The sequence below is a fragment of the Pan paniscus genome, chromosome 19 (genome assembly GCF_029289425.2).
Source record: "Pan paniscus chromosome 19, NHGRI_mPanPan1-v2.0_pri, whole genome shotgun sequence".
Lineage (NCBI taxonomy): Eukaryota > Metazoa > Chordata > Mammalia > Primates > Hominidae > Pan > Pan paniscus.
The window spans coordinates 27654857-27680127 of record NC_073268.2 but is presented as its reverse complement, the minus strand read 5'-3'; the positions used below and the strand labels follow the sequence as shown (position 1 = coordinate 27680127).

The 25271-nt window shown below is 51.4% G+C and overlaps 2 protein-coding genes across 10 annotated transcripts in view; both read right to left on the bottom strand.

Annotated features, from left to right (window-relative positions):
- Positions 1-1878: 1878 nt before the first annotated feature.
- Positions 1879-25271, bottom strand: part of ACACA (acetyl-CoA carboxylase alpha) — a 331241-nt gene continuing 307848 nt past the window's right edge. For all 9 annotated transcript variants that reach the window (XM_003817948.5, XM_008971230.4, XM_063599111.1 and 6 more), the window contains 4 exons: positions 14686-14840; positions 13848-14018; positions 5793-5929; positions 1879-4316 (listed from right to left, as the gene is read on the bottom strand). In XM_003817948.5, the coding sequence (XP_003817996.1) occupies positions 4193-4316; positions 5793-5929; positions 13848-14018; positions 14686-14840 (587 nt within the window). In that variant the 3' untranslated portion in view covers positions 1879-4192. The remainder of the gene's footprint in view (positions 4317-5792; positions 5930-13847; positions 14019-14685; positions 14841-25271) is intronic.
- Positions 16070-18301, bottom strand: LOC134729475 (uncharacterized; the record flags this gene model as incomplete). The annotated part of the gene is made up of 3 exons (XM_063598830.1): positions 16070-16475; positions 16529-17000; positions 17652-18301. Coding segments are annotated over 3 exons (1398 nt in total), but the record flags the coding sequence as incomplete, so codon positions are not given.

Genomic DNA, 25271 nt, shown 5'->3' with positions numbered 1-25271 from the left:
TGGTAGCCTCTCTCTGCCAATAAGCTTCATTTGTCCATACCACTCCCTCTGGCCCATGGTGCTTTCTGCCTCACCATGTGGAACAGGGCAGGCCCAGGTGTTACCCTTCTTGTGCCCAGGGCCTGAGGAGCCAGTGGTTTGAAGGAAGGTTTGCCTTTCAGCTCAGTGCCTCCCTACAGGCCTTTCCCTGCTGCCTGGCACTGAGCCCTGTGTACTAGGGGTGAACAGCCCTCCCTATGGTCCTTAGGCATTTGCGTTCATCGCTGTGTTATTGTTCAGCCGGGGAAAGAGAGGCGGGCCTAGATCTGGATCCTAGAACCCTTGCTGTGCCGTCTTTTCCTTACTACCCCAAAGTAAGACCAATGGGGATTTATTATTTCCTTTTGTTGAAAAGAGGAGTGAAGGAAGTGTAGCGCCCCAGCAGAAGAAACTGTATCGGGCAAGCTCCCGGAGGCAGCAGTGGAATCCTGCCTCAGAACCACCAACAGGTGCTGGCTGAGTGCTTACACCTGTGGCCTGTCTTCAGCTGCCTGCTTAGGGAGGAGGGAAGAAGGAAGAAGAGGCCCAGGCCGCCACGCAGACCGGGCTTCCTTGCCCGTGAAGAGCAGCAGTGGTAGGCAAACAGTAGCAATCTTCCCCCTGGATCCTTTAACCTGTATCTCCCTTCTGACTCCCCTTTCTGGAACATCTGGCTCAGGGTGAATCAAATTGATATTTTCTTAACACTATATTTCATTTTAGAAAAAGCAACCCTTTGCTTTGCAGTATATCCCAAAGAGAGAGACAGATACAACACTGAGTTTAATAATCAGCAAAGGGCAGGGATTTGCCTCCTGTGACCTGTATCTTTGCAGACATTCAGGAATTGGTGCTTATTCCTGCCTTAATTATAGGGATTCATAGAAAGATTTTTTTTTTTTTTTTTTTTTTTTTTTTTTTTTTGAGACGGAGTCTTGCTCTGTCACCAGGCTGGAGTGCAGTGGTGCAATCTCAGCTCACTGCAACCTCCGCCTCCCAGGTTCAAGCAATTCTCCTGCCTCAGCCTCCTGAGTAGCTGGGACTACAGGTGTGTGACACTGCTCCCACCTAATTTTTTATATATTTTTAGGGGGTTTCACTGTGTTAGCCAGGATGGTCTCAATCTCCTGATCTCATGATACACCCACCTCGGCCTCCCAAAGTGCTAGGATTATAGGGGTGAGTTACCATGCCCAGCCCATAGAAAGTTTTTTTAGAGAGAGAAACTGAGGCAGAGGGTTGACGGCACGGAATCATGAGCTTCCTGCCCCGAGTGCCTTTTTGTGCCGAGTTAAAAATCCATGAATAGCTAAAGAAAGAAAATCTAAAACCTTCCTCTCAAATCTCTAACAAGGGCCATGCGGCCCCAGTGTTTACACTGAGTTATCAGAGCACTCTCAACTTCCTGTATGCTGAGAAGGGACTTCTGAGGAGGACAGTGGGCTCTGGGCTTCCAAGGCTTGGAGCTGTTATCCTCACTAAACAGCTGTGGTCTTTCTTGTCCCTGCTCTAAAGACATTCTCTTTTGGAGGGGACATTCCTGCCAGGACTCCCATCCAGCTCTCAGCAGGAAGAAGTTTCCCATCCTGAAAAACTCAACAGAAACTAAAAAACTGACCCTCTGCTACGGGGTTCCCGAACATTTGTAGCCTTTCAGAGTTTGACCTTGATTCAGCGGATAAGACAGGGCTGGCCAAGGCCAGCTTTTTACTGCCTACCCATCATCTTTATGCAAGTTCAGGAGACAAAGGGCTTTAGGTGTTACAGGGCCATGGAGGGGCTTGCCCCACACTGAGCCCCTGCTGAAAGCAGAACAAGAAATGAGGTGGCTGGGCATGGATTGAAATGACAAACTGTAACTCTTCTACAAATGTAGAGGTTTATTTCAACAAAATGTGTAAAGAGTGCATCTGAAGCTCCTGCTCATCACGGTATGTGTCCATCAAATTCTGAGACAAGTGAAGGCTGTTTTGTGAACGAAGAGAACAGATAATATGGCGGTCTCCGTCCAAGCAGGTCTTGGTCAATATCCATCATTTATATTCCTCCTGCCTTAGTAGCCTTGCATGTTTGAGGGGCTGTGGGAATGTCAGATTGCTCATGTTCTGTGCCTCCAACTTGAAAAATCCTTGTCCAGGGTAAGACCTACAGTGAGGCGCTCTGGGGATGGGGGAGGAGGCATTACAGGGTTCTAGAGAGGAAACATACACGTTTGTGTCATAATTTGGTGGGGAGAGGGGAGGTAAATGAGTGTGACCCACCCTGCCTCTGAAGACATGCCTGGACAGGCCTCCTGGGGGGTGCAGGACTTCATACCACTTGCAGATATGTGGGATTTGATTTATTGCAAAAAAGCATAGAAGAATAATCTGGTCAAAAATGAATCCAATTCTTACTAGGTAAGCAAATAGCCAGCAATGGTCAATGCATTTTCCTGGACTGAGAATTGTCCCCCACCACTTTATGCCCTTTTCTGAAGGTGCTGAACACCTGTACCTTCCACCAGGGCAGCCGGGCTGAGGCTCTGACTCCTGGGGGCTGTCCGCTCCATACCCAGCCATACAGTGCCCACCTGCAACCCAGAACCATTGACAAGTCCAGCCAATCCATCCGCACAGATTCCTCCTGAAGAAGGGGAGGTGGAGCTCGTTCTTGTGTGCAAACTACAGGGTTAAGGCTCAGAACTGTGGCTTGTCCAAGAACGTTCATACCACTGCTTCTCAAACGTCTTAGTGATTTCCTCCTTGGTCATCAGTGACAAATGCAATTAGCTGCACTAAAGGAACCGGATGCTACACCAGCCCTGATCACCTGCCACTCTTGCTTTAGGAACAGAGGAATCAGTAAGTTCTTTTCTTGAATAAACTAGTTGTTGAAAGTAAACTCTCTCCACCACCTGAGGAAGCCCCTGATGCCAGTCAGGAGGGGCCAGTAAGCCTGGAGGACAGCAGCACCATGACTGAGTTGTAAATAATCTTAAGGTCATGTGGATTCTGTGTTTCCTGGAAGCCTCCCTCATCAGGAAGGCCAGCTCCTGGTGCTGAGGGTGTAGCTGTCACCAGGGTCCTTTCAGAGCTGTGGGGAGACCTGCTGCCTGTCTACATTCTGGGGAAGAGAGTAGAACCGTTAGCTGCTAGGACAGTAATCCTGGAACTAGGGAAGAGTGACTGTGGAGGCACCATTACCCTCTCAAAACCATCCAAGCTCCAGGCTTCATAGGAACAACTTTCCAAGTCCTCAAAACAGACTATCTATCTCGCTGGCTCTCCACATGGCATAAATAACTAGTTTCCACCAGTGCAGAAAGGGCAGTTCTCTTCTGGCTCCTCCTCTGCCAACTCAGGCTTCACCGCCTGTGGAACTGCTGGGGCCCCTCAAGCACTGGCCTTGCAGCTCCCAGCCACATGCGACAGCTAGTCCAGCAGTGACGTGCAGGCGAGAGGCAGGCCAACAACTACCTTTCCCTTTGTCCTCAGAGACTGAATCCAAGGTTGAGGTCCCCTAAATCAAGAATAACTGGGTCTATTTTCTTTCTCTGCTTCTTGGCTCACAGTTTTGCCCTCATCTTTGAGTTCCTATGGAGCTTGTAGATTTTATGCTCTAATTTTTCTTCATAAAAGGTACCGTAGTGTGGTTAAACTGGGAATCATTCCTCTCCAGTGCCTACTGTGTGCTGGGCTAAGAGTCGGGGTAATAAACAATGGACTTGAGGCTTCCTCCTCTCCTTAGCCCTCCTCTGCTGCCTGTGGCTGCGGCTCATGGGGCCAGGAGTGAGCGGGGGGCTGCTCACTGCTTGGCAACTCCTCACGCTTCCCCATGCTGGGGGGCCAAGGAGCTGTCAGGACAGGAGGGGCAGCCCTACTTTGGTTAGTAAGACCTCATGGTACATGTTTGTACCTTTCATTGCCTTCTCAGTCCTGTGCAGGGAGTGGAGGACTAGGCCTGGCCAGGGTAATAAATACCGAATGGGGTAGGTGTGACTGGTGGGCTGGAGGGGGATTCTGTGATCTTACATCCCAGGATGTCATGCATAACCTGAAACGAGAGGAAGTAAAATGCCATTTGACTCCAGTGCTGGGTCTCCTGTGCCTTCTCATTACAGTGGTTACAGTTGTAAAAGGCAGCTCTAGCCCTTTTCTCCAGAGACAGGGCAGGGACAGGCAGGAAGCTCTTCCTACGTGGAAGGGGAATCCATTGTGGAGAGGATCCGTATGACTTCTGCTCGCTGAGTGGGTGATATGTGCTGGGTCATATGGATGATGGAATCCATGGCAACCTCTGGATTGGCCTGGACCAAGCTGGAAAGGAAGATTGAGAATGGTGAAGAAAAGAGAAGCAGAAGTGTCTAGATCAGGACAGCTAAAGAACTGCCCAATAAACATGCGTGCACCGTCCACTGCAGACATTTTAGTCACGCCTCACCTTATTTGTTTCCCTATATTACAAATATCCAGCCAAGGTAGTGCAAGACGAACCCAAAACATTTTGCTATGTTGAAAAAGGAATTAAACCCAAAACAAAAACAATGGGGGCATGTCACAAAGACAGCAATTGGGGCATCAAAAGAAGCCCAGCAATGAATTATAAATCGGTAAAAAATAGAACTTCATGAGTCTATACCAATAATGAATATATAAAAGAATCGGCAGGAGTGAGGACTGAGTGGTGACTGGTAATTGTGGAGGGTGTGCTGGAGTTGGAAAGTTATCATTTTGCAAGCTCATTGTAAAGACTGCACCAGAGGGAAATTTTGATGAAAGCAAGATACTTGCATGGCCTTAAAATGTCTTCCCGCAGACTACTTATTAGGTGCAAGGGGGGAAAATCAGTAATTATATGGTAGAGAAATGGAGCAACATCTTGACCAGCGGATGAAATTAACACGAGGAGGAGCAGATAAACAGCATGTGCCCCCAGATGTGGTGCCCTGTGAAGGTTCTGGCCAGAGTGCCTCACCTGCATCTCATCATGGGGAGACATCAGACAAACTCAAAATGAGCAATGTTCTACAGATGGTAGATATCAGATAAAAGTTTTTAATCAATGTTAAATTTACAAAAGTGGATCATTTTATGATGGTTATGTAAAAGTATCCCTATTCTCAGCAAATGCACACTGAAATATTTGGGGGTAAAGGCCATGATATATGTAACACCCTTAAGTAGTTCAGAAAGAGGAAAAATGTATACACATATGGGAGGGCAGGCACACTCATAAGTGATATAGCAACGGGGAGAAAATGTGACAGGTAAATCTGAGTACAGATATTATATATAGGGGTGTTCTTTGTACTGTTTTTAATTTTATAACTTTTCTGTAAGTGAAATGTTTCCAAATAAACTTTTATAAAAATGCCCCTGCAGTCTCTACCACCGATCCTATGGAGCAGACTGAAGCCTCTAGAAGAATACAGCTAACTCTTGGCTTCAGGAGGTGAGGAGGTGGTTTCCCAGGAAACCACCACACACACAATCAGCTTTCCTCCCTAAGTTGTTCATCCGGTTTGAGTATCAGCATTCAGAGCTAAGAGGTGGGCACAGTGAACTAAGCCTTCATCTAGCTGAGATTACTAAGTGCCCCTGGGGAGCAGTAGCTGAAAAAGAATTGGGCTTCAGGCCATATCTGTACCTGTGGGTCAGCTACAGCTGTCTCAAACAGCAAGAGACTGCAGAGATCGCAAGATTTCTGCGATCATCTCATGATTTGTTTGGAAACTTTTTATTCCAAAGAAATTAGCCCTCCTTCTCTAGTGGAGTTCCCCACGTTGGTCTCACCTGCGGATCTGCTTGAGGACGTAGTCTCTGCTGATGCATTTGATGTTTTCCTCTATTACCGAGTGAACACCATCCTCCTCTGTCAGCTGTTTCTCTAGCCACTCCGCCAGATCCTTATTATTGTCCCAAACATAGGCCTGCAAACAGATGACTCTTGGTCAAACACCAGGGGTCAGGCCAGGCCAGGACACCCTGACTGTTCAGGATCTGGAGTGCTTACTCCAAAAGTGTGCTCCGTGTCCACGATTCTCCTTCACTGTCAGCATCGTGCAGGAGGAGAAGTAGGCCTCGAGGCAGGAGCTGCGCCCCTTCTCCTTCTCTTCCTTTATGGACACAGGTGTACACCTGAAGTCTCCATGGGGCTCTCCCGAGCACTCTGGTGCTCATACCCTGACTCTGTCCTGTCAGACTCTAGGGACCCACCTATTTGACAAAGGCTAAGAGAATTCAATAACCTGACAGGTTTGAGAGAACCAGTTAAAAGCCCAAATTACTTAGTAAAATTGTGATTGAGAAGGCAAGGCTGTTTATTTGGTGTTTTGCTCTCAGGGGAGCTGAGACACAATGCCTGAAGTATAAGTCTCTAGCCTCAGTGAGGCCTGGCAGTCACTGGATGGATGAAGTCTCCTGAAATAGAGCCCACTGTCTTTTGATGAGGCACAGACAGGGAAATGATGGGAGGGAAGTCTTGTTGCCAGGGTAGAGCCACCAGGTCAGAAACCTAAGCCCCATTTTATTACCTATGAGAGTATTCGAAAGCATCAAGACGTCCATAACTCTGAAAGTCTCAACAAACCACCTCTCACCTCCTTTTCAAGATCATTTAGCTGAGTATTTCCTAGGTGGTTGACTACATAATAATTCAGGAGTGTGTTAGAAGCCTAATAGCCTTCTCCTTGCTCTCTTCTCCTCTCATTTTCTTTACAAATCATTTAGGAATCGTTTTGTTAATGGTTTCCGGAAAACCAAGTACCACAATTAGGGCTCATTCATATTTATGTCATTTTGTTTGGGTAATTAAACACAAAGCTTGTCATTTAAAGGTGCGCTATCCTTCTCTGTTATCACTAACGAAGTCAAAGTCAGAATGACAATGAGTTTGGTGCTATAATTTAATAGGTGGGTGCGTTAGGGACTCTGAGGCTTTGAGGTTTGAGACGTGGCTACAGGAAGCCTGTATGCAAGCAAGGTCACCAAAGCCACAGCTGTGACTACTGGGCTGCAGAGGAAATGTTTTCATCACAAGAGGCCTCAAGCAGTACAAAACTGAGCACTAGGCTATTTTCTAACTATCTCGTGCCTTCAAATATAATGGTTTCTTTTCAGACTGTCACTTCCTGTCTCTAACTTAGCTGCCGACTTAGTTGTGACTGGTTATTTAATGTATGTCATTTCATCGACGTCTCTGTTTCTAAAAATTAAGTTCTTTACATTGGAAAGATGAAGGCTTCCGGGGACTAAGGATCAGCAGTATGTCTCTTTTAGTTCTTTGTCCATTTCTTTTTCTGACTCAAATGTGCCCAGTTCTGTATCTAATCACTGATAAGCAGATCAGCAATTCTTCACCTGGGGTGTGTGGCCCCGTCAGTGCAAACCTGAGTGAGCCTCTCCTCTCTGTGCCTGGGTTAGGACTCCCAGCATCTCTCAAGGCCAAACTGCCTTGAGAAAGTGTTTTGCGCCTAAGGAAAGGAAGTGTCACATCAGCCCCTATCCACGAGGGAGAAGGTAGCACTGCTTTTCCCATAACATGGTTTTAACTCACTCTTGTGACCCAGCTTGCTGCACGCCCCACATATGGATGGGTCCCCCTGGGCTCCTAAACGTCGCCACCTAAATTTCAACATTTCCATTTCCATCATTGGCAATTTACTCTTCTGCTCCATGGTTTCAGGACGTCTACACATACCCCTACTTATGAAGATTGGGGTGGAGGGGAGGAAAAATAAAACAATAAAATGCTTCTTGGATTTCAGAATGGAAAAAAAAAAAAAAAAAAAAAAAACAAGATTTTTAGATTTACCCAAGAATCCCAAAGCCTTTAGTTTAGGAGAATATTTAATACTCTTATTAATCATTTTTAATCCGTTTGCTTTTAATTAAGAAACAGCATGATGCTTTCCTATCAACATATGCCAGGGAGCAGATTAATTGTGGCTTAAGATAACTCTCCTTGATTGGTGTAATGTATTAGCTAACGAGATGCCTGCTTCCAACAATGCTCAGACACTACACTGGAAAGCCAGCTACCCTCTAGAGAAAACTCTTCTGCCTTCCCCTCCTGCAGCCACAGAGTATGCTAGGTGTTTAAATTAAACATTTTGAAAAGTTCCCAGACAGGATTAGGGCAACGCATTCCAAGTTTTACAGTTGCTTGAAAATATGGGTCCTATAAAAAGATCTGCTGTTTACGCAAAGTACAACTGGATGACAATGACCGCCAAACCCCAGTGGATTACAGCCTAGAGTACATGAAGGAAAGGCGTCTCAAGTTCTAATCAACTGCATGTTTAGCAAAAATAAACAAACTTATGTAAGCATAGTGCCACTGGTTTTTCTCAACAGACCTGGGAGAGTTACCATACTGTTGTGGGCTAATTTGCTCCACCTGGGAAAAGCAAGCTCCCTTCCACTGGGTTATGGAGTTTACAGCTCCTCCTGTTGCCCAGGCTGGAGTACAGTGGCATGATCACAGCTCATTGCAGCCCGAAACTCCTGGGCTCACGTGATTCTCCTGCATCGGCATCCTGAATAGCTAGGATTACAGGCATGCCCCACCATGCCTGGCAAAACTTTTTTTGGTAGAAACAGGGTCTCGTTATGTTGCCCAGGCTGGTCTTGAACTCCTGGGCTCAAGCAGTTCCCCTGCCTTGGCCTCCCAAAGTGCTGGGATTATAGGCGTGTGCCACTGTGCCCAGCCAGAGCCTACAGTTTCTTGTTTGCTCTCTTAGAACAGTTGTAAGACTCAATTCCAGTCATCCAGAAGGATAGGCCAACCTTATTCCCAGGAAGAAGCCATTATTATTTCCCTCCTTAAAATTACGAAAATGGGCCTGGCACAGTGGCTCACGCCTGTTATCCCAGCAATTTGGGAGGCTGAGGCAGGGAATTGCTGGAGTCCAGGAGTTTCAGATCAGCCTGGGCAACATGGCAAAACCCCACCTCTACAAAAAAATCAGCCAGGTGGGGTAGTGTGTGCCTATAATCCCAGCTACTTGGGAGGCTGAGGTGGAAGGGGAGGATCACATGAGCCCAGGAGGTTGAGGCTGAAAGTGAGTCATCATACCTACTCCAGCAGCCTGGGCAATAGAGTGAGACAAAAAAAAAAAAAAAAAGAAAGAAAGAAAATGTGGCCAGTCATTCCTAGTATTCCAGCGTGGACTTTAAACAGGTGTGATATGCTAGGCTGCTAACATCATGACAGGCCTGGGCCCGTATGCCACCTGTCAGCGTATCCATCTGTATCAGAACATTTTATCAATAAAATATCAATAATTCTACATCACAACAGTGGTCTGTCCTAAAATGAATGTTCAACAGACACTTTCTGTCTGCATCAGCGGATAAGTATCTCAGGCACTAGTCAGCCTCACTAATTTTATGTAGTAATTAGTCTATCTCACAACATCTAAATGACCTGTTTGGAAAGTTTCATTTCTAACATATTGGATAGCTGTTAAGTCCTCCTTAGACAATGGTTCAGCAGGGCCAAGGAGTGACCAGGGCACAACCTGATGGATGTGAGCCCTGATTACTATACCCTACTAATAACTCACCTTGGGAGCTGCTGGGAGACACCTCCAGCTAGGGAGGCTCCTCCCATTTCTGACCTTCTAGACTTCTGGGAAACACACAGCCTGATGGGTGTAGGGATGGCATACAAATCCTAAGGTACACTCATATTTTGGAAAGACATTTTCAATACACCTACACTTACAAGGCTAAGCCCTATCCAACAGAAGCCCAAGAAAGGATGTGATTTTTTTTTCTAAGGGCTTTAGAGTACAATAGCCAAAGGACATGTGGGCTAGGGTGGCCATCAGACCCCTGTGAACCAAGCTCCTGTGAGCCAATCTCATCTCAGCTCCAGGCCCATAGCAGGGCCAAGCAACACTTTCCAGGTTCTACCTTACCTCCTCCCTGCCTGGCCCTGTGTGAGAAGTTTGGTGTATGAGACTTATTCATCAGTAGCCTGAGGCCAGGTTTTGAGGTCAGTGGAAATAAGTGACCCTGTCAATAGTGCTTTTTCCTATGGTCCTCATAGGGGCCTCCGTTGAGCATTCATTTAACTTGGAAATCCAGAAAAAGAGCGAGTGGGTAGCTGTGTGAACAATAAGAATGCACCATGGCATCGGGTTGTGGGAACATGAGAGCATGCCAAACCAAAGAGCGTCTGAGCACCCACTGTGCTCAGGAGTCAGCCCCCTTTCCGCCGAGGTCAATCAGCTGTACATTTTTGACTTGGTCTATGTTGCTATTATTTATTTACCTTCTAACATGGAGGAGGGGAAACTAGCATATTTTGAATGTCTACTGAGCCAGACATTGTGTTCCGTACTTTTCTTTTTGGAGACAGGGTCTCACTCTGTTGCCCAGGCTGGGGTGCAGTGGCGCCATCATAGCTCACTATAACCTCAAATTCCTTGGCCCAAACGATGCTCCTGCCTCAGCCCCCTGAGGAGCTAGGACTACATGTGTGTGCCACGACACCGAGCAAATTTTAAAATTTTTTGTGAAGACAGGGTCTTGCTTTGTTATCCAGGCTGGTCTCAAACTCCTGGCCTCAAGTGATCCTCCCACTTCAGCTTCCCAAAGCACTGGGATTACAGGCGTGAGCCACCACATCTGACTTATGCTCCATACTTTACTCATGTTATTTAAAACTCACTGAACTCCATGACATAAACACCACCCCCATTTTACAGATGAGGGAATGGAGGCTTAAATAATATGCCCATGCCAGTAGATGACAAAGCTGGGATCCCGAAGTTTATGAGATTTCAAAACCCACATTCTCATTGTTCCATGCAGAGTCCTAATTTCAATTTCTACTATTGGGGTCTGGGAAAAAATAAATCAGCCTGTTTGAAAAACCACATACTTCAAATTTTGGATCTAGGAATCAAGTGAGAAACCATGCCCAGGATACAAATGTGTGCCATGTTCTTATGACCCAATTTAAACTACTGTTCTTGTTATTTTCGTTAAGGAGCTGTAGTGATGCTTTGCTTCTGCCTGCAGTGAAACTATGAACCATAAATCCTACTATTTCCTACAGTAGGATCGTCCCAGTGGATTCAAACAGACTCCCATAACTCATGGTAACAGATATCTCTAAGGGAAACAAAATAATTATAGTGCTCAGTTATATAATATCACTGTGTCTTCAATTTTCTGTCCCAGAATTTCTGTTTTCAGGATTAAGATTAAGAAAACAAATTCTCTGGGAACAAAAAGAACACAAGGCATAGCTAATAGATGCCTATCACGAAATGTCTTTTCTTACCAGTAACCAACCACAATAAGGATTAGAGGGTCACTTCCTGGTGCAAAGCCAGGGTCTAGACTCAGCCAGTCTTTGCACTTGAGAAACACAACACACAGTATCTATCATTCTTTGAAGAACCACCCCCCCCGCCCCTCGCCCACCAAACAGCAAGCAGATTGTACATCACTCCTTCTGAGGCACACAGATGGCTTTTGAACACTGCAACCCTTTCTTCTCTCAAGGGCACTGCAGATTTTATCACCCACCCCACACTAAACTAGGTCCTGCTGAGCCTGCAGAATATGGAAGGAGGTTTCAAAGCCACATGCCCTGACATCATAGGATTACCCGTCCTCACGTTCAGTCCTTGGCATTCCTCTCAGAGAACTCAGGAGAATGCTGCCTTTTGTAGGTGGGCACAAGGGAAATAGCCTCAATGCTCAGCATAGTTGTCCCCCAGTACCTAGGCAGCCTCTTACTGAGCTATGGGGTTGGGGTTCTCTTCTGTGCTTCAATTCCAGCCAGGAGCTTGTACACACGTGGTCAACTGTTCTCTCCATTGATAAGAGACGGCAGTGACCTATTTCTTCAGACGCTCTGTCCGCTTGGGAGCAGGATGCTAGGGAAAAGCTGAAGGGCCTATCTACTTGCTTCATGCTTGGGGGGAAACTTCCTTCTCATCCTTGTGCCTACTGAGGCTGGACACGTCCATTAGTGACTAATGTGGTAGGAAGGCAGTGCAGGCCTCTCCTGGCCACACACATACACACACACTCCATTTACCTAGCCGGCCACTCTTCACTGGAGAACAACCTCTTATTTTACACTTGCGTGACTTTCAATGCCAACTTCCACTAGAAGCTGCCAGTAGCCACTGACAAAATTGTCTCACTCAATTATGATGCCACAGACTGACCTTAACCTGAACCAAATGTCGGAGAAGGCTGTGCTCCCCAACTGCACATTTGAAATATTTATCCAAAGAAGCTTTTCAGTCATAAAAAAAAAATGGGCAGACTTAATACAAAGGTGAATCCTAGAAGCACCCCAATTCACTGGCTTTAAAACTGACAGCAAATCTTGGAGCTCCTCCTTGAGAACGATTAGCAGAGGCTTCAGGCAACACTTTCTAGGCAGAGGCCAGAGTGCCCCTCTTTGTGGGCCAGGACCCTTCAAGCCACCACCAGCCACCCAGCCCTCCATCAATACTCTAACCTGGTAGTCACCAAATGTTTGTGATCACATAGCAACGAGAAAGACAGACAAATATATTTTGAGCACATACTACCAATATTCTGATAAAATGCATATATGATGTAAATGATTAATCCATATATTAATTACTAATAAAGGTTAATTTCTTTTTGTTAGTAAAAATAAACAGAAATAAAAGTTCCAGCTTTTTCTTCCCATCCATGGAGTGACTTATGCAGCCCACTATTCCAGGAGCAAATGCTGGTGCCCTTGCTAGGTCATCCTGGCTTGAGACCCGCCCCATCCCCAACACTGAGGCTAGAGCACCAAGGACACCATCTCAGTGGGGTTACTGCTCTAGGTCACGAGCCCTCTCTGTGAGATCACCCCAAGAAAATGCCAGCTTCATAGGTCCCTTTCCCTGCATAAGGGTGGATACTTCCTTCCATCTCTGATTGGAAGTAGGCAGCTCTTTAGTTGTAGTCATGGCATCTCCTGCCGATCACAACCTATTAGGCTTCTGCTCTTAGCCCCTCCAATTCCCTCCTCCACGCAGCCCCCTGAGTGGTCTTTCTAAAATAGAAATCAGAGCATGTCACTCCACTGCTTAAAATACCTGAGTGGTTTCCGACAGGCCTCAGGACAAAGTCCAAACTCCTTGACAGCTTACATGGCCCTGTGTGATCATGCCCCTGCCCCTTCTTCCTACCAGGCACCCAGTCTCTGAGCTGCCCTGAAAGAGTTGCAGGATGTTCCTTTGATGCATGTTACTCTTACTCTCATGGCTTAGGATGATGCTGTTCCTTCTGCAGGAACATTCCTCCTAAGCCCTGACCACCCCCAAATCCAGCCTTTTCTTCTGGTTCATTTCTGCTTTGTTTTCCAGCCTCTCCTGAGACATCACTTACTTCACAAGGCTTCTTAGACTCTCCCCCATCCTTCCCAGAGAGGGTCAAGTATCTTCTCGCTGTGCTCTGTGCCCTTTGCTGTGTTTAACATGGGCCTCACTATTGTGCATAACCTCTTTATCTGTCTCCCCCTCTAGATGGTGAGCTCTATGTGGATAGGAACAACATTTGCCTCTTTCACTGCCATGCCCCCAGAAGCAAATGCAGTGTCTAGTACCCAGTAAGTGTTCAAAAAGGTCTGCTGAATGATTGCATAAGCTGCAACATATGCCCTACCACCTCTTCTAACAAGATGTCGTGACATGACATGTTAGGGGGAGTAGCTGGGGGAGGAAACAGCTTGGATCTCTATGTTTCCCTTCTACTCCTGCCCTTAGAGGCCTGTGGACTCTTTGCTGGCGAGACTTGCAGCCCTCAGGTGGTGTGAGGAACTCGGCAAAAAGGCTTCTCTTTGAGTGTCCAACCTACCTTCACTGTTCCTTCCACTTCCACAAACCAGCGCCTTAACATGGCTTGAATCTGGCCATCAGTCAGCTCAGGGTTGGCATTGTGGATTTTCTTCTTGACCAGGTCCTCCAGCAGAAGACGCCTCAGGCGCCAGTAGAAGAAGGTACGGGATGTTTTCCAATCCAGGATATCCTACATGCAGAGAAGAATAAACTTAGTCAGCCCAGTCCTAATTCCTGCTTAATGCTCAGTCTGGAGGGAAACCCACAGGCATAAAAACTGATTCTCCAGGCAAGCCCTTCACAGACCCAAGAGCTGGCTGTAAACTCCTAGCACTTCCAGATGTCCCCCAGGGCAGAAATGCAGCCCACATGCCCTGCTGTCTGCAGCACTGTGCACAGCCATGGGCCTGGCTAATGCTGATCCCACACATGGCTGAGATGTTCTGGGGAAGAGGCTGTGAGTTCCCAGATAACCAGACAAGGATAAATTCGTTTTGAGAAGATGGATCAAACAACTTGCAGATCAATTATTAATTAGCTGCTGCGGGAGCCTTGACCCTATAGTAACCCACATCCTGAGGACCCGCCACCAATGAAGTCACATGTGACTCAGTTTCCCACCAGTAAAATGCAGCTTGCCTCCTGAGGAATTAATGGAAACCTAAATTATACATTGTTTTAAGATGATAACAGTTACAGAAACAGTGAAAATCTAAAAAATATTGAAAATGTTTTGATCTGCAGAAGTTGTTTTAATTTGGCCCTCATAGCTCCCTGCTTATGAGCCTGTGTGCAACACACACACACACTTGCCCACATGTGGGCCTCTGACAAGAAGTGGCAACCATTGTACTTACGCTAATAACACCCTTCTCCTGCATCCGGCCTGGTGTGTCGTGCAAGTCAGCAAACTGCACGGCTACCTGATGGTAAATGGGAATTAGGAATTCCTCCCGCTCCTTCAACTTGTTCTCCAACTCCTTCCGCTCAGCTGTGCTTAGCTCTGGGGTCCCTGCAATTAGATAAACATGCCCATCACACTCTGTAATGACCAGGAATCTCTCTGCACAAAAGCAGCCACAATCACGGGAAGCTCAACATCAGCCTGCCCCCTCTTCCCTCTGTGGCCTGGCTCTCCGTTGTCTTCTCTGCTCTTTGCTGATTAACAGGGCCCTACAAGATGCCACACCAGTCTTTACCTTGCCACAGGAAGCCCACATGCCCTCTTTTCCCTGTGGCAGTCACAAGTGTGAAGGCAGATGGCAGCCCCTCTCCCATGCCTCTCCCTGAGAAGGTGCAAGTAGCGACCTAGAGGCCTGCTGCATATTGCTGACACCACCCAGGCTCCTCCTTCCCCTGAGGCCAGTACTTGTACACTGACACCATGCCCATCCCTGCTGACCAGCATCAAAGCAGCTGGGCTATTCCACACGTGGGATGTGGTGAGAGCACCCCTAAACTCCGAGCACAAACTAGTAGCTCCTGTTTCCCTGTGTACATGCGAGTTATCTGCCAAACTTGGCAAGGACCTGAATAACTCCTAAAGTTACAAGCCATAGTACTTCATGGCTTCTAATCTCAGGTTTATATACTCTTAACCTCTAATTAGTAGAACTCAATCTAATTAGAGCCAGATCCTCACATCTTGTGTCAGCTCGGTGGGTTAGCCTGTGCTCTCCCGCCTGGGCTGCTACTGCCAGAGCCAGTCCCTGACCACAGTGACAAAGACATTCTACTTCTTAGGCTAAAGGAGAAGGAGGATGTAAAAAGAGAAAGGCAGTTGGCAAACCTCATTTGGATCACTGCGCACGGTACCCTGACTCAACAGACAGGAGACTTTGGAACCCCTTATACCAAGGAGGGACCCCTCCCCCAATCAATAGTGTCCCAGTAGAGGTGTTGCTATGGTGTGCCTTTCTTCCTAATTACTCTCAGAATGGGATCTGCAATCAATACTGAAAATTTAGCTGCCTGCCTAGTAAGGAGGAGTAAGTCTAGCTGAAGGAGCAATAGGTGACAGCCCCTGGTGTTAGGGACACCCTGAAGTGCTTTGTCACCAAAGCTGACAAATAAATACATAAGCACAGGTGATAGGATGCAGAAGAGGAAGGTCTATTTCAAGCATGCCTGTCTGGGAACAGGCCTTGTTTTTTACACCACAATGAATCATAGGCCATAAACAGCCTTGGGCTGCTGACTGAGCCGTATTATACATAAACACAGGTTAACAGAGGAGGGATGTAACTATAGTACTTAAGTTTAATTTTTATTAGTTTTTTGGATGCCCAACTCTACCTCTTTTTTTAAGCTCATCACCATTTTAAAACTGTGATGAAGGTGCCACTGATCTGCTGCTTTAGGCCCCGGCGCCTCAGCAGTGTTCCTTCCAAAACACCTGAACAGCATGAACGCACCACGCTAAGGGATGACACAAAGGTCCATTGCATTCTAGTGTAGATCTGCCCGGAGGGCTGATGGCGGGAGGGCTGATGGGAGGAGGGCTGATGGGAGGAGGGCTGATGGCAGGAGGGCTGATGGGAGGAGGGCTGATGGGAGGAGGGCTGATGCCGGGAGGGCTGATGGAGGGAGGGCTGATGGGAGGAGGGCTGATGGGAGGAGGGCTGATGGGAGGAGGGCTGATGGGGGGCTGATGGCGGGAGGGCTGATGGGAGGAGGGCTGATGGGAGGAGGGCTGATGGCGGGAGGGCTGATGGGAGGAGGGCTGATGGCGGGAGGGCTGATGGGAGGAGGGCTGATGGCAGGAGGGCTGATGGGGGGAGGGCTGATGGGAGGAGGGCTGATGGCGGGAGGGCTGATGGGAGGAGGGCTGATGGCAGGAGGGCTGATGGGAGGAGGGCTGATGGGAGGAGGGCTGATGGCGGGAGGGCTGATGGGAGGAGGGCTGATGGGAGGAGGGCTGATGGGAGGAGGGCTGATGGCGGGAGGGCTGATGGGAGGAGGGCTGATGGCAAGAGGGCTGATGGGAGGAGGGCTGATGGCAAGAGGGCTGATGGGAGGAGGGCTGATGGGAGGAGGGCTGATGGCGGGAGGGCTGATGGGAGGAGGGCTGATGGGAGGAGGGCTGATGGGAGGAGGGCTGATGGGAGGAGGGCTGATGGCGGGAGGGCTGATGGGAGGAGGGCTGATGGGAGGAGGGCTGATGGGAGGAGGGCTGATGGCAAGAGGGCTGATGGGAGGAGGGCTGATGGCAAGAGGGCTGATGGGAGGAGGGCTGATGGGAGGAGGGCTGATGGCGGGAGGGCTGATGGGAGGAGGGCTGATGGCGGGAGGGCTGATGGGAGGAGGGCTGATGGGAGGAGCGCTGATGGCGGGAGGGCTGATGGCGGGAGGGCTGATGGGAGGAGGGCTGATGGCAAGAGGGCTGATGGGAGGAGGGCTGATGGCAAGAGGGCTGATGGGAGGAGGGCTGATGGCAAGAGGGCTGATGGGAGGAGGGCTGATGGCAAGAGGGCTGATGAGAGGAGGGCTGATGGCAAGAGGGCTGATGGGAGGAGGGCTGATGGCGGGAGGGCTGATGGGGGGAGGGCTGATGGCGGGAGGGCTGATGGGAGGAGGGCTGATGGTGGGAGGGCTGATGGTGGGAGGGCTGATGGGAGGAGGGATGATGGGAGGAGGGCTGATGGGAGGAGGGCTGATGGCAAGAGGGCTGATGGGAGGAGGGCTGATGGGGGGAGGGCTGATGGGAGGAGGGCTGATGGCAAGAGGGCTGATGGGAGGAGGGCTGAGGCATGGAGGGCTGATGGGAGGAGGGATGATGGGAGGAGGGCTGATGGTGGGAGGGCTGATGGCGGGAGGGCTGATGGGAGGAGGGCTGATGGGAGGAGGGCTGATGGCGGGAGGGCTGATGGGAGGAGGGCTGATGGCGGGAGGGCTGATGGGAGGAGGGATGATGGGAGGAGGGCTGATGGGAGGAGGGCTGATGGCAAGAGGGCTGATGGGAGGAGGGCTGATGGCAGGAGGGCTGATGGGAGGAGGGCTGATGGGGGGAGGGCTGATGGGAGGAGGGCTGATGGCAAGAGGGCTGATGGGAGGAGGGCTGAGGCATGGAGGGCTGATGGGAGGAGGGATGATGGGAGGAGGGCTGATGGTGGGAGGGCTGATGGCGGGAGGGCTGATGGGAGGAGGGCTGATGGCAGGAGGGCTGATGGCGGGAGGGCTGATGGGAGGAGGGCTGATGGCGGGAGGGCTGATGGGAGGAGGGCTGATGGGGGGAGGGCTGATGGCGGGAGGGCTGATGGGAGGAGGGCTGATGGGAGGAGGGCTGATGGCGGGAGGGCTGATGGGAGGAGGGCTGATGGGGGGAGGGCTGATGGCGGGAGGGCTGATGGCGGGAGGGCTGATGGGAGGAGGGCTGATGGCGGGAGGGCTGCTGGCGGGAGGGCTGATGGGAGGAGGGCTGATGGTGGGAGGGCTGATGGGAAGAGGGCTGATGGGAGGAGGGCTGATGGGAGGAGGGCTGATGGGAGGGCTGATGGGAGGAGGGCTGATGGCGGGAGGGCTGATGGGAGGAGGGCTGATGGCAAGAGGGCTGATGGGAGGAGGGCTGATGGCAAGAGGGCTGATGGGAGGAGGGCTGATGGCGGGAGGGCTGATGGTGGGAGGGCTGATGGGAGGAGGGCTGATGGGAGGAGGGCTGATGGCGGGAGGGCTGATGGGAGGAGGGCTGATGGCGGGAAGGCTGATGGTGGGAGGGCTGATGGGAGGAGGGCTGATGGGAGGAGGGCTGATGGCGGGAGGGCTGATGGGAGGAGGGCTGATGGCGGGAGGGCTGATGGCGGGAGGGCTGATGGGAGGAGGGCTGATGGGAGGGCTGATGGGAGGAGGGCTGATGGCAAGAGGGCTGATGGGAGGAGGGCTGATGGGAGGAGGGCTGATGGGAGGAGGGCTGATGGCAAGAGGGTTGATGGGAGGAGGGCTGATGGCAAGAGGGCTGATGGGAGGAGGGCTGATGGGAGGAGGGCTGATGGCGGGAGGGCTGATGGGAGGAGGGCTGATGGCGGGAGGGCTGATGGGAGGAGGGCTGATGGGAGGAGGGCTGATGGCAAGAGGGCTGATGGGAGGAGGGCTGAGGCATGGAGGGCTGATGGGAGGAGGGCTGATGGCAAGAGGGCTGATGGGAGGAGGGCTGATGGGAGGAGGGCTGATGGCGGGAGGGCTGATGGCGGGAGGGCTGATGGGAGGAGGGCTGATGGGAGGAGGGCTGATGGCGGGAGGGCTGATGGCGGGAGGGCTGATGGGAGGAGGGCTGATGGCGGGAGGGCTGATGGGGGGAGGGCTGATGGGAGGAGGGCTGATGGGAGGAGGGCTGATGGCAAGAGGGCTGATGGGAGGAGGGCTGATGGGAGGAGGGCTGATGGGAGGAGGGCTGATGGCGGGAGGGCTGATGGGAGGGCTGATGGGAGGAGGGCTGTTGGGAGGAGGGCTGATGGCGGGAGGGCTGCTGGCGGGAGGGCTGATGGGAGGAGGGCTGATGGCGGGAGGGCTGATGGGAGGAGGGCTGTTGGGAGGAGGGCTGATGGCGGGAGGGCTGATGGCGGGAGGGCTGATGGGAGGAGGGCTGATGGCGGGAGGGCTGATGGGGGGAGGGCTGATGGCTGGAGGGCTGATGGGAGGAGGGCTGATGGTGGGAGGGCTGATGGGAGGAGGGCTGATGGGGCGAGGGCTGATGGCGGGAGGGCTGATGGCGGGAGGGCTGATGGGGGGAGGGCTGATGGGAGGAGGGCTGATGGCAAGAGGGCTGATGGGAGGAGGGCTGATGGGAGGAGGGCTGATGGCGGGAGGGCTGATGGGAGGAGGGCTGATGGCGGGAGGGCTGATGGGAGGAGGGCTGATGGCGGGAGGGCTGATGGGAGGAGGGCTGATGGGAGGAGGGCTGATGGCAGGAGGGCTGATGGGAGGAGGGCTGATGGCAAGAGGGCTGATGGGAGGAGGGCTGATGGCAAGAGGGCTGATGAGAGGAGGGCTGATGGCAAGAGGGCTGATGGGAGGAGGGCTGATGGCGGGAGGGCTGATGGCGGGAGGGCTGATGGGGGGAGGGCTGATGGGAGGAGGGCTGATGGTGGGAGGGCTGATGGTGGGAGGGCTGATGGGAGGAGGGATGATGGGAGGAGGGCTGATGGGAGGAGGGCTGATGGCAAGAGGGCTGATGGGAGGAGGGCTGATGGGGGGAGGGCTGATGGGAGGAGGGCTGATGGCAAGAGGGCTGATGGGAGGAGGGCTGAGGCATGGAGGGCTGATGGGAGGAGGGATGATGGGAGGAGGGCTGATGGTGGGAGGGCTGATGGCGGGAGGGCTGATGGGAGGAGGGCTGATGGGAGGAGGGCTGATGGCGGGAGGGCTGATGGGAGGAGGGCTGATGGCGGGAGGGCTGATGGGAGGAGGGATGATGGGAGGAGGGCTGATGGGAGGAGGGCTGATGGCAAGAGGGCTGATGGGAGGAGGGCTGATGGCAGGAGGGCTGATGGGAGGAGGGCTGATGGGGGGAGGGCTGATGGGAGGAGGGCTGATGGCAAGAGGGCTGATGGGAGGAGGGCTGAGGCATGGAGGGCTGATGGGAGGAGGGATGATGGGAGGAGGGCTGATGGTGGGAGGGCTGATGGCGGGAGGGCTGATGGGAGGAGGGCTGATGGCAGGAGGGCTGATGGCGGGAGGGCTGATGGCGGGAGGGCTGATGGCGGGAGGGCTGATGGGAGGAGGGCTGATGGGGGGAGGGCTGATGGCGGGAGGGCTGATGGGAGGAGGGCTGATGGGAGGAGGGCTGATGGCGGGAGGGCTGATGGGAGGAGGGCTGATGGGGGGAGGGCTGATGGCGGGAGGGCTGATGGCGGGAGGGCTGATGGGAGGAGGGCTGATGGCGGGAGGGCTGCTGGCGGGAGGGCTGATGGGAGGAGGGCTGATGGTGGGAGGGCTGATGGGAAGAGGGCTGATGGGAGGAGGGCTGATGGGAGGAGGGCTGATGGGAGGGCTGATGGGAGGAGGGCTGATGGCGGGAGGGCTGATGGGAGGAGGGCTGATGGCAAGAGGGCTGATGGGAGGAGGGCTGATGGCAAGAGGGCTGATGGGAGGAGGGCTGATGGCGGGAGGGCTGATGGTGGGAGGGCTGATGGGAGGAGGGCTGATGGGAGGAGGGCTGATGGCGGGAGGGCTGATGGGAGGAGGGCTGATGGCGGGAGGGCTGATGGCGGGAGGGCTGATGGGAGGAGGGCTGATGGGAGGGCTGATGGGAGGAGGGCTGATGGCAAGAGGGCTGATGGGAGGAGGGCTGATGGGAGGAGGGCTGATGGGAGGAGGGCTGATGGCAAGAGGGTTGATGGGAGGAGGGCTGATGGCAAGAGGGCTGATGGGAGGAGGGCTGATGGGAGGAGGGCTGATGGCAGGAGGGCTGATGGGAGGAGGGCTGATGGCGGGAGGGCTGATGGGAGGAGGGCTGATGGGAGGAGGGCTGATGGCAAGAGGGCTGATGGGAGGAGGGCTGAGGCATGGAGGGCTGATGGGAGGAGGGCTGATGGCAAGAGGGCTGATGGGAGGAGGGCTGATGGGAGGAGGGCTGATGGCGGGAGGGCTGATGGCGGGAGGGCTGATGGGAGGAGGGCTGATGGGAGGAGGGCTGATGGCGGGAGGGCTGATGGCGGGAGGGCTGATGGGAGGAGGGCTGATGGCGGGAGGGCTGATGGGGGGAGGGCTGATGGGAGGAGGGCTGATGGGAGGAGGGCTGATGGCAAGAGGGCTGATGGGAGGAGGGCTGATGGGAGGAGGGCTGATGGGAGGAGGGCTGATGGCGGGAGGGCTGATGGGAGGGCTGATGGGAGGAGGGCTGTTGGGAGGAGGGCTGATGGCGGGAGGGCTGCTGGCGGGAGGGCTGATGGGAGGAGGGCTGATGGCGGGAGGGCTGATGGGAGGAGGGCTGTTGGGAGGAGGGCTGATGGCGGGAGGGCTGATGGCGGGAGGGCTGATGGGAGGAGGGCTGATGGCGGGAGGGCTGATGGGGGGAGGGCTGATGGCTGGAGGGCTGATGGGAGGAGGGCTGATGGTGGGAGGGCTGATGGGAGGAGGGCTGATGGGGCGAGGGCTGATGGCGGGAGGGCTGATGGCGGGAGGGCTGATGGGGGGAGGGCTGATGGGAGGAGGGCTGATGGCAAGAGGGCTGATGGGAGGAGGGCTGATGGGAGGAGGGCTGATGGCGGGAGGGCTGATGGGAGGAGGGCTGATGGCGGGAGGGCTGATGGGAGGAGGGCTGATGGCGGGAGGGCTGATGGGAGGAGGGCTGATGGGAGGAGGGCTGATGGCAGGAGGGCTGATGGGAGGAGGGCTGATGGCAAGAGGGCTGATGGGAGGAGGGCTGATGGGAGGAGGGCTGATGGCGGGAGGGCTGATGGGAGGAGGGCTGATGGGAGGAGGGCTGATGGCAGGAGGGCTGATGGGAGGAGGGCTGATGGCAGGAGGGCTGATGGGAGGAGGGCTGATGGCGGGAGGGCTGATGGGAGGAGGGCTGATGGGAGGGCTGATGGGAGGAGGGCTGATGGCAGGAGGGCTGATGGGAGGAGGGCTGATGGCGGGAGGGCTGATGGCGGGAGGGCTGATGGGGGGAGGGCTGATGGCGGGAGGGCTGATGGCGGGAGGGCTGATGGGAGGAGGGCTGATGGCAAGAGGGCTGATGGGAGGAGGGCTGATGAGAGGAGGGCTGATGGGAGGAGGGCTGATGGCGGGAGGGCTGATGGGAGGAGGGCTGATGGCGGGAGGGCTGATGGGAGGAGGGCTGATGGGAGGAGGGCTGATGTGAGGAGGGCTGATGGGAGGAGGGCTGATGGGAGGAGGGCTGATAGGAGGGCTGAGGCATGGAGGGCTGGCTGGTGTCTTCGGAGATGAGACATTCTCAGAACACCCTTGTTAGGGAAGCAAATGTTTTCCCTTCTCCACAGAAAGAAACCAAGATTCCCTGGAGAAACAGCTGATTCTAGGGATGAGGTAGGGAAAACATCAGATGAACCTGGGGTATATTGTGACGAAAAAACAAGGAAGCCCTCAAACAACGATTGAGACATGTTAGAAAAATGCAGGAGCCAGTTTTGAATTCGTTCCCACTGCCCAAATCTGGGACAATGAACACTAAAATAAATAATGATATTTATTAACAGACAGAATATTTGTGGAATGAAACTAGAATCTACCAATTCACCCTCATATAAGTAATTAAATGAGGGAGAAGGGAAAGGGAACACTCTCTCTTCCAGCAGAAGAACAATAAGTGTAGCGGAAATGATGGAATTAGAAAAATCACCGTTGTACAAGCATCACTGTAAATTACTCTGCCAAGAATCATCAATGGATGTCAAAGCCAGTGGGTGAAAGTTTGATAAGAAACAGAATATTCACAAGGTCTTAAAATATTCCTTACAAATCACTTATTAATTACAAAGGGGAAAATGGTAACTTTATTGTGGATTAACCTAGTGAACAACACCTTAAACAAGTAATTAAATTATCACCAAGAGGACAGACTGATACCATGACTCCTGATGATGTACTGAGAAGGACAGAACGTGACTTCTGCAACATTCCTGCCCAAAAAGCAGAATCGGAATCTAACCACAAACCCAAACTGAGGAAACATGCTACAAAAAAAGTGGCTCACTCTTCAAAAATGTGAAAAACATGAAAAACAAAGGTCAAAGAATCAGTCCAGATTAAAAGAGACCAAAAATACTTGACAATGAATTTCAATGTATGCTCATTAGATCAGATCTCAGACCGCCCCCTCAAAAAAAAAAAAAAACTAAAAAGGACATTGAGACAATTGGTAAAATTTTAATATGAATCATGGATTAGACAGTAGTATCAATGTTTACAGTTCTTGATTTTGATAAATGTATTGTGGTTATGTAGGAGAAAGTCTGTGTTCTTAGAAATACACACTAATATTTATGAATAAAGAAGCATTAGGGCCAGGCTGGGTGGCTCACACCTGTAATCCCAGCACTTTGGGAGGCTGAGGTAGGTGGGTTACTTGAGGCCAGGAGTTTGAGACCAGCCTGGCCAACATGGCAAGACCTTGTCTCTACTAAAAATACAAAAATTAGCCAGGCATGGTGGCACATGCTTGCCATCCCAGCTACTCAGGAGGCTGAGGCGTGAGAATTGCTTGAACCCGGGAACAGGAGTTTGCAGTGAGTTAAAATGGCGCCACTGCACTCCAGCCTGGGTGACTGAGTGAGACTCTGTCTCAGAAAAAAAAAACAAAAAAAAAGGCAAGAGGTCCACAGATTACTTTCAAATGGCTCAAAGACAATGCATATGTGTGTGGAGCAAGAGAGAATAAATACATGTACACATGTGAATATGCAGAAATAATAAAGCAATGGGATATTAACAATAGGTGAATTTGAGAAAAAAGCACTGTATTATTCTTGTAACTTTTTTGTGAAATTGAAAAGTTTTAAAAATTAGGCAAGCTGGAAAAGAAAACTTATTCCTGGCTATCCAATGCATACAATCAATAATCAAAGCTAATATTTATAGGGTACTGGGCACCATTCTAAGTGCTTTATATCTGTTAATTTATTATCACAACAACCTTAGGAGTCTGGTATTCTTATTATTCCCGTTTTATAGGTGAGGAGACTGAGGCAGTGAGAATTTATGGACTTACCAAGGTCACAAAGCTAGCAAGTGACAGAGCCAAGACTCAAATGCAGCAGTTTGGGTCCCAAAGCTTTTGAACACTGTTAGCTGTCTCTTCTCGCTTACTTGGGCAGAAGACATGTGCTTCAGTAGTAGTGTCCCTTTAATTTCTGAGAGGCTAAGTGATGATGGTGGGCTCCTGGCTGATAAAGGTTCTATCTTAGTCCCAATTCCATAACTAAGACCAGGACAATGTCTCCAATAGTTCCCATTCAGATGCAATTTCCTAGGCAGTCCTAAGATTTAAGAGTTGTGTCTCTTGTTACTGTGAGTTCAAGAACTAATACAATAATAGGTAAAGTCACAGCCCTGCAGGGAGCAAAGGGATGGCAAGACCACTGACATGGCTTAACGCACATATACATGGACCATATCTAACACACCATATATTGAGCATTTACCAGGCACTGCACTCAAATCTTTCAGGATCACATATCTCATAATCACCAAGCACAATACAGATCTACACACCTACATCTGGTCAGCTGTTAACACTGCTGCCAAGCTGAATACTTCAACGTTACTGAGTGCTTTCCCAGTTGCTTCAGGTACATGATCTCCAATCCTTAGGACAACTCAACTTTACGCCAGGGTGTCTATTTTACAGGTAAGAAAACCACAGCTCTGAAATGTAAAGGGACTTCCCCAATGGCATCCAGCTCTTTTTTTTTTTTGAGACGGAGTCTTGCTCTGTCGCCCAGGCTGGAGTGCAGTGGCGCGATCTCGGCTCACTGCAACCTCTGCC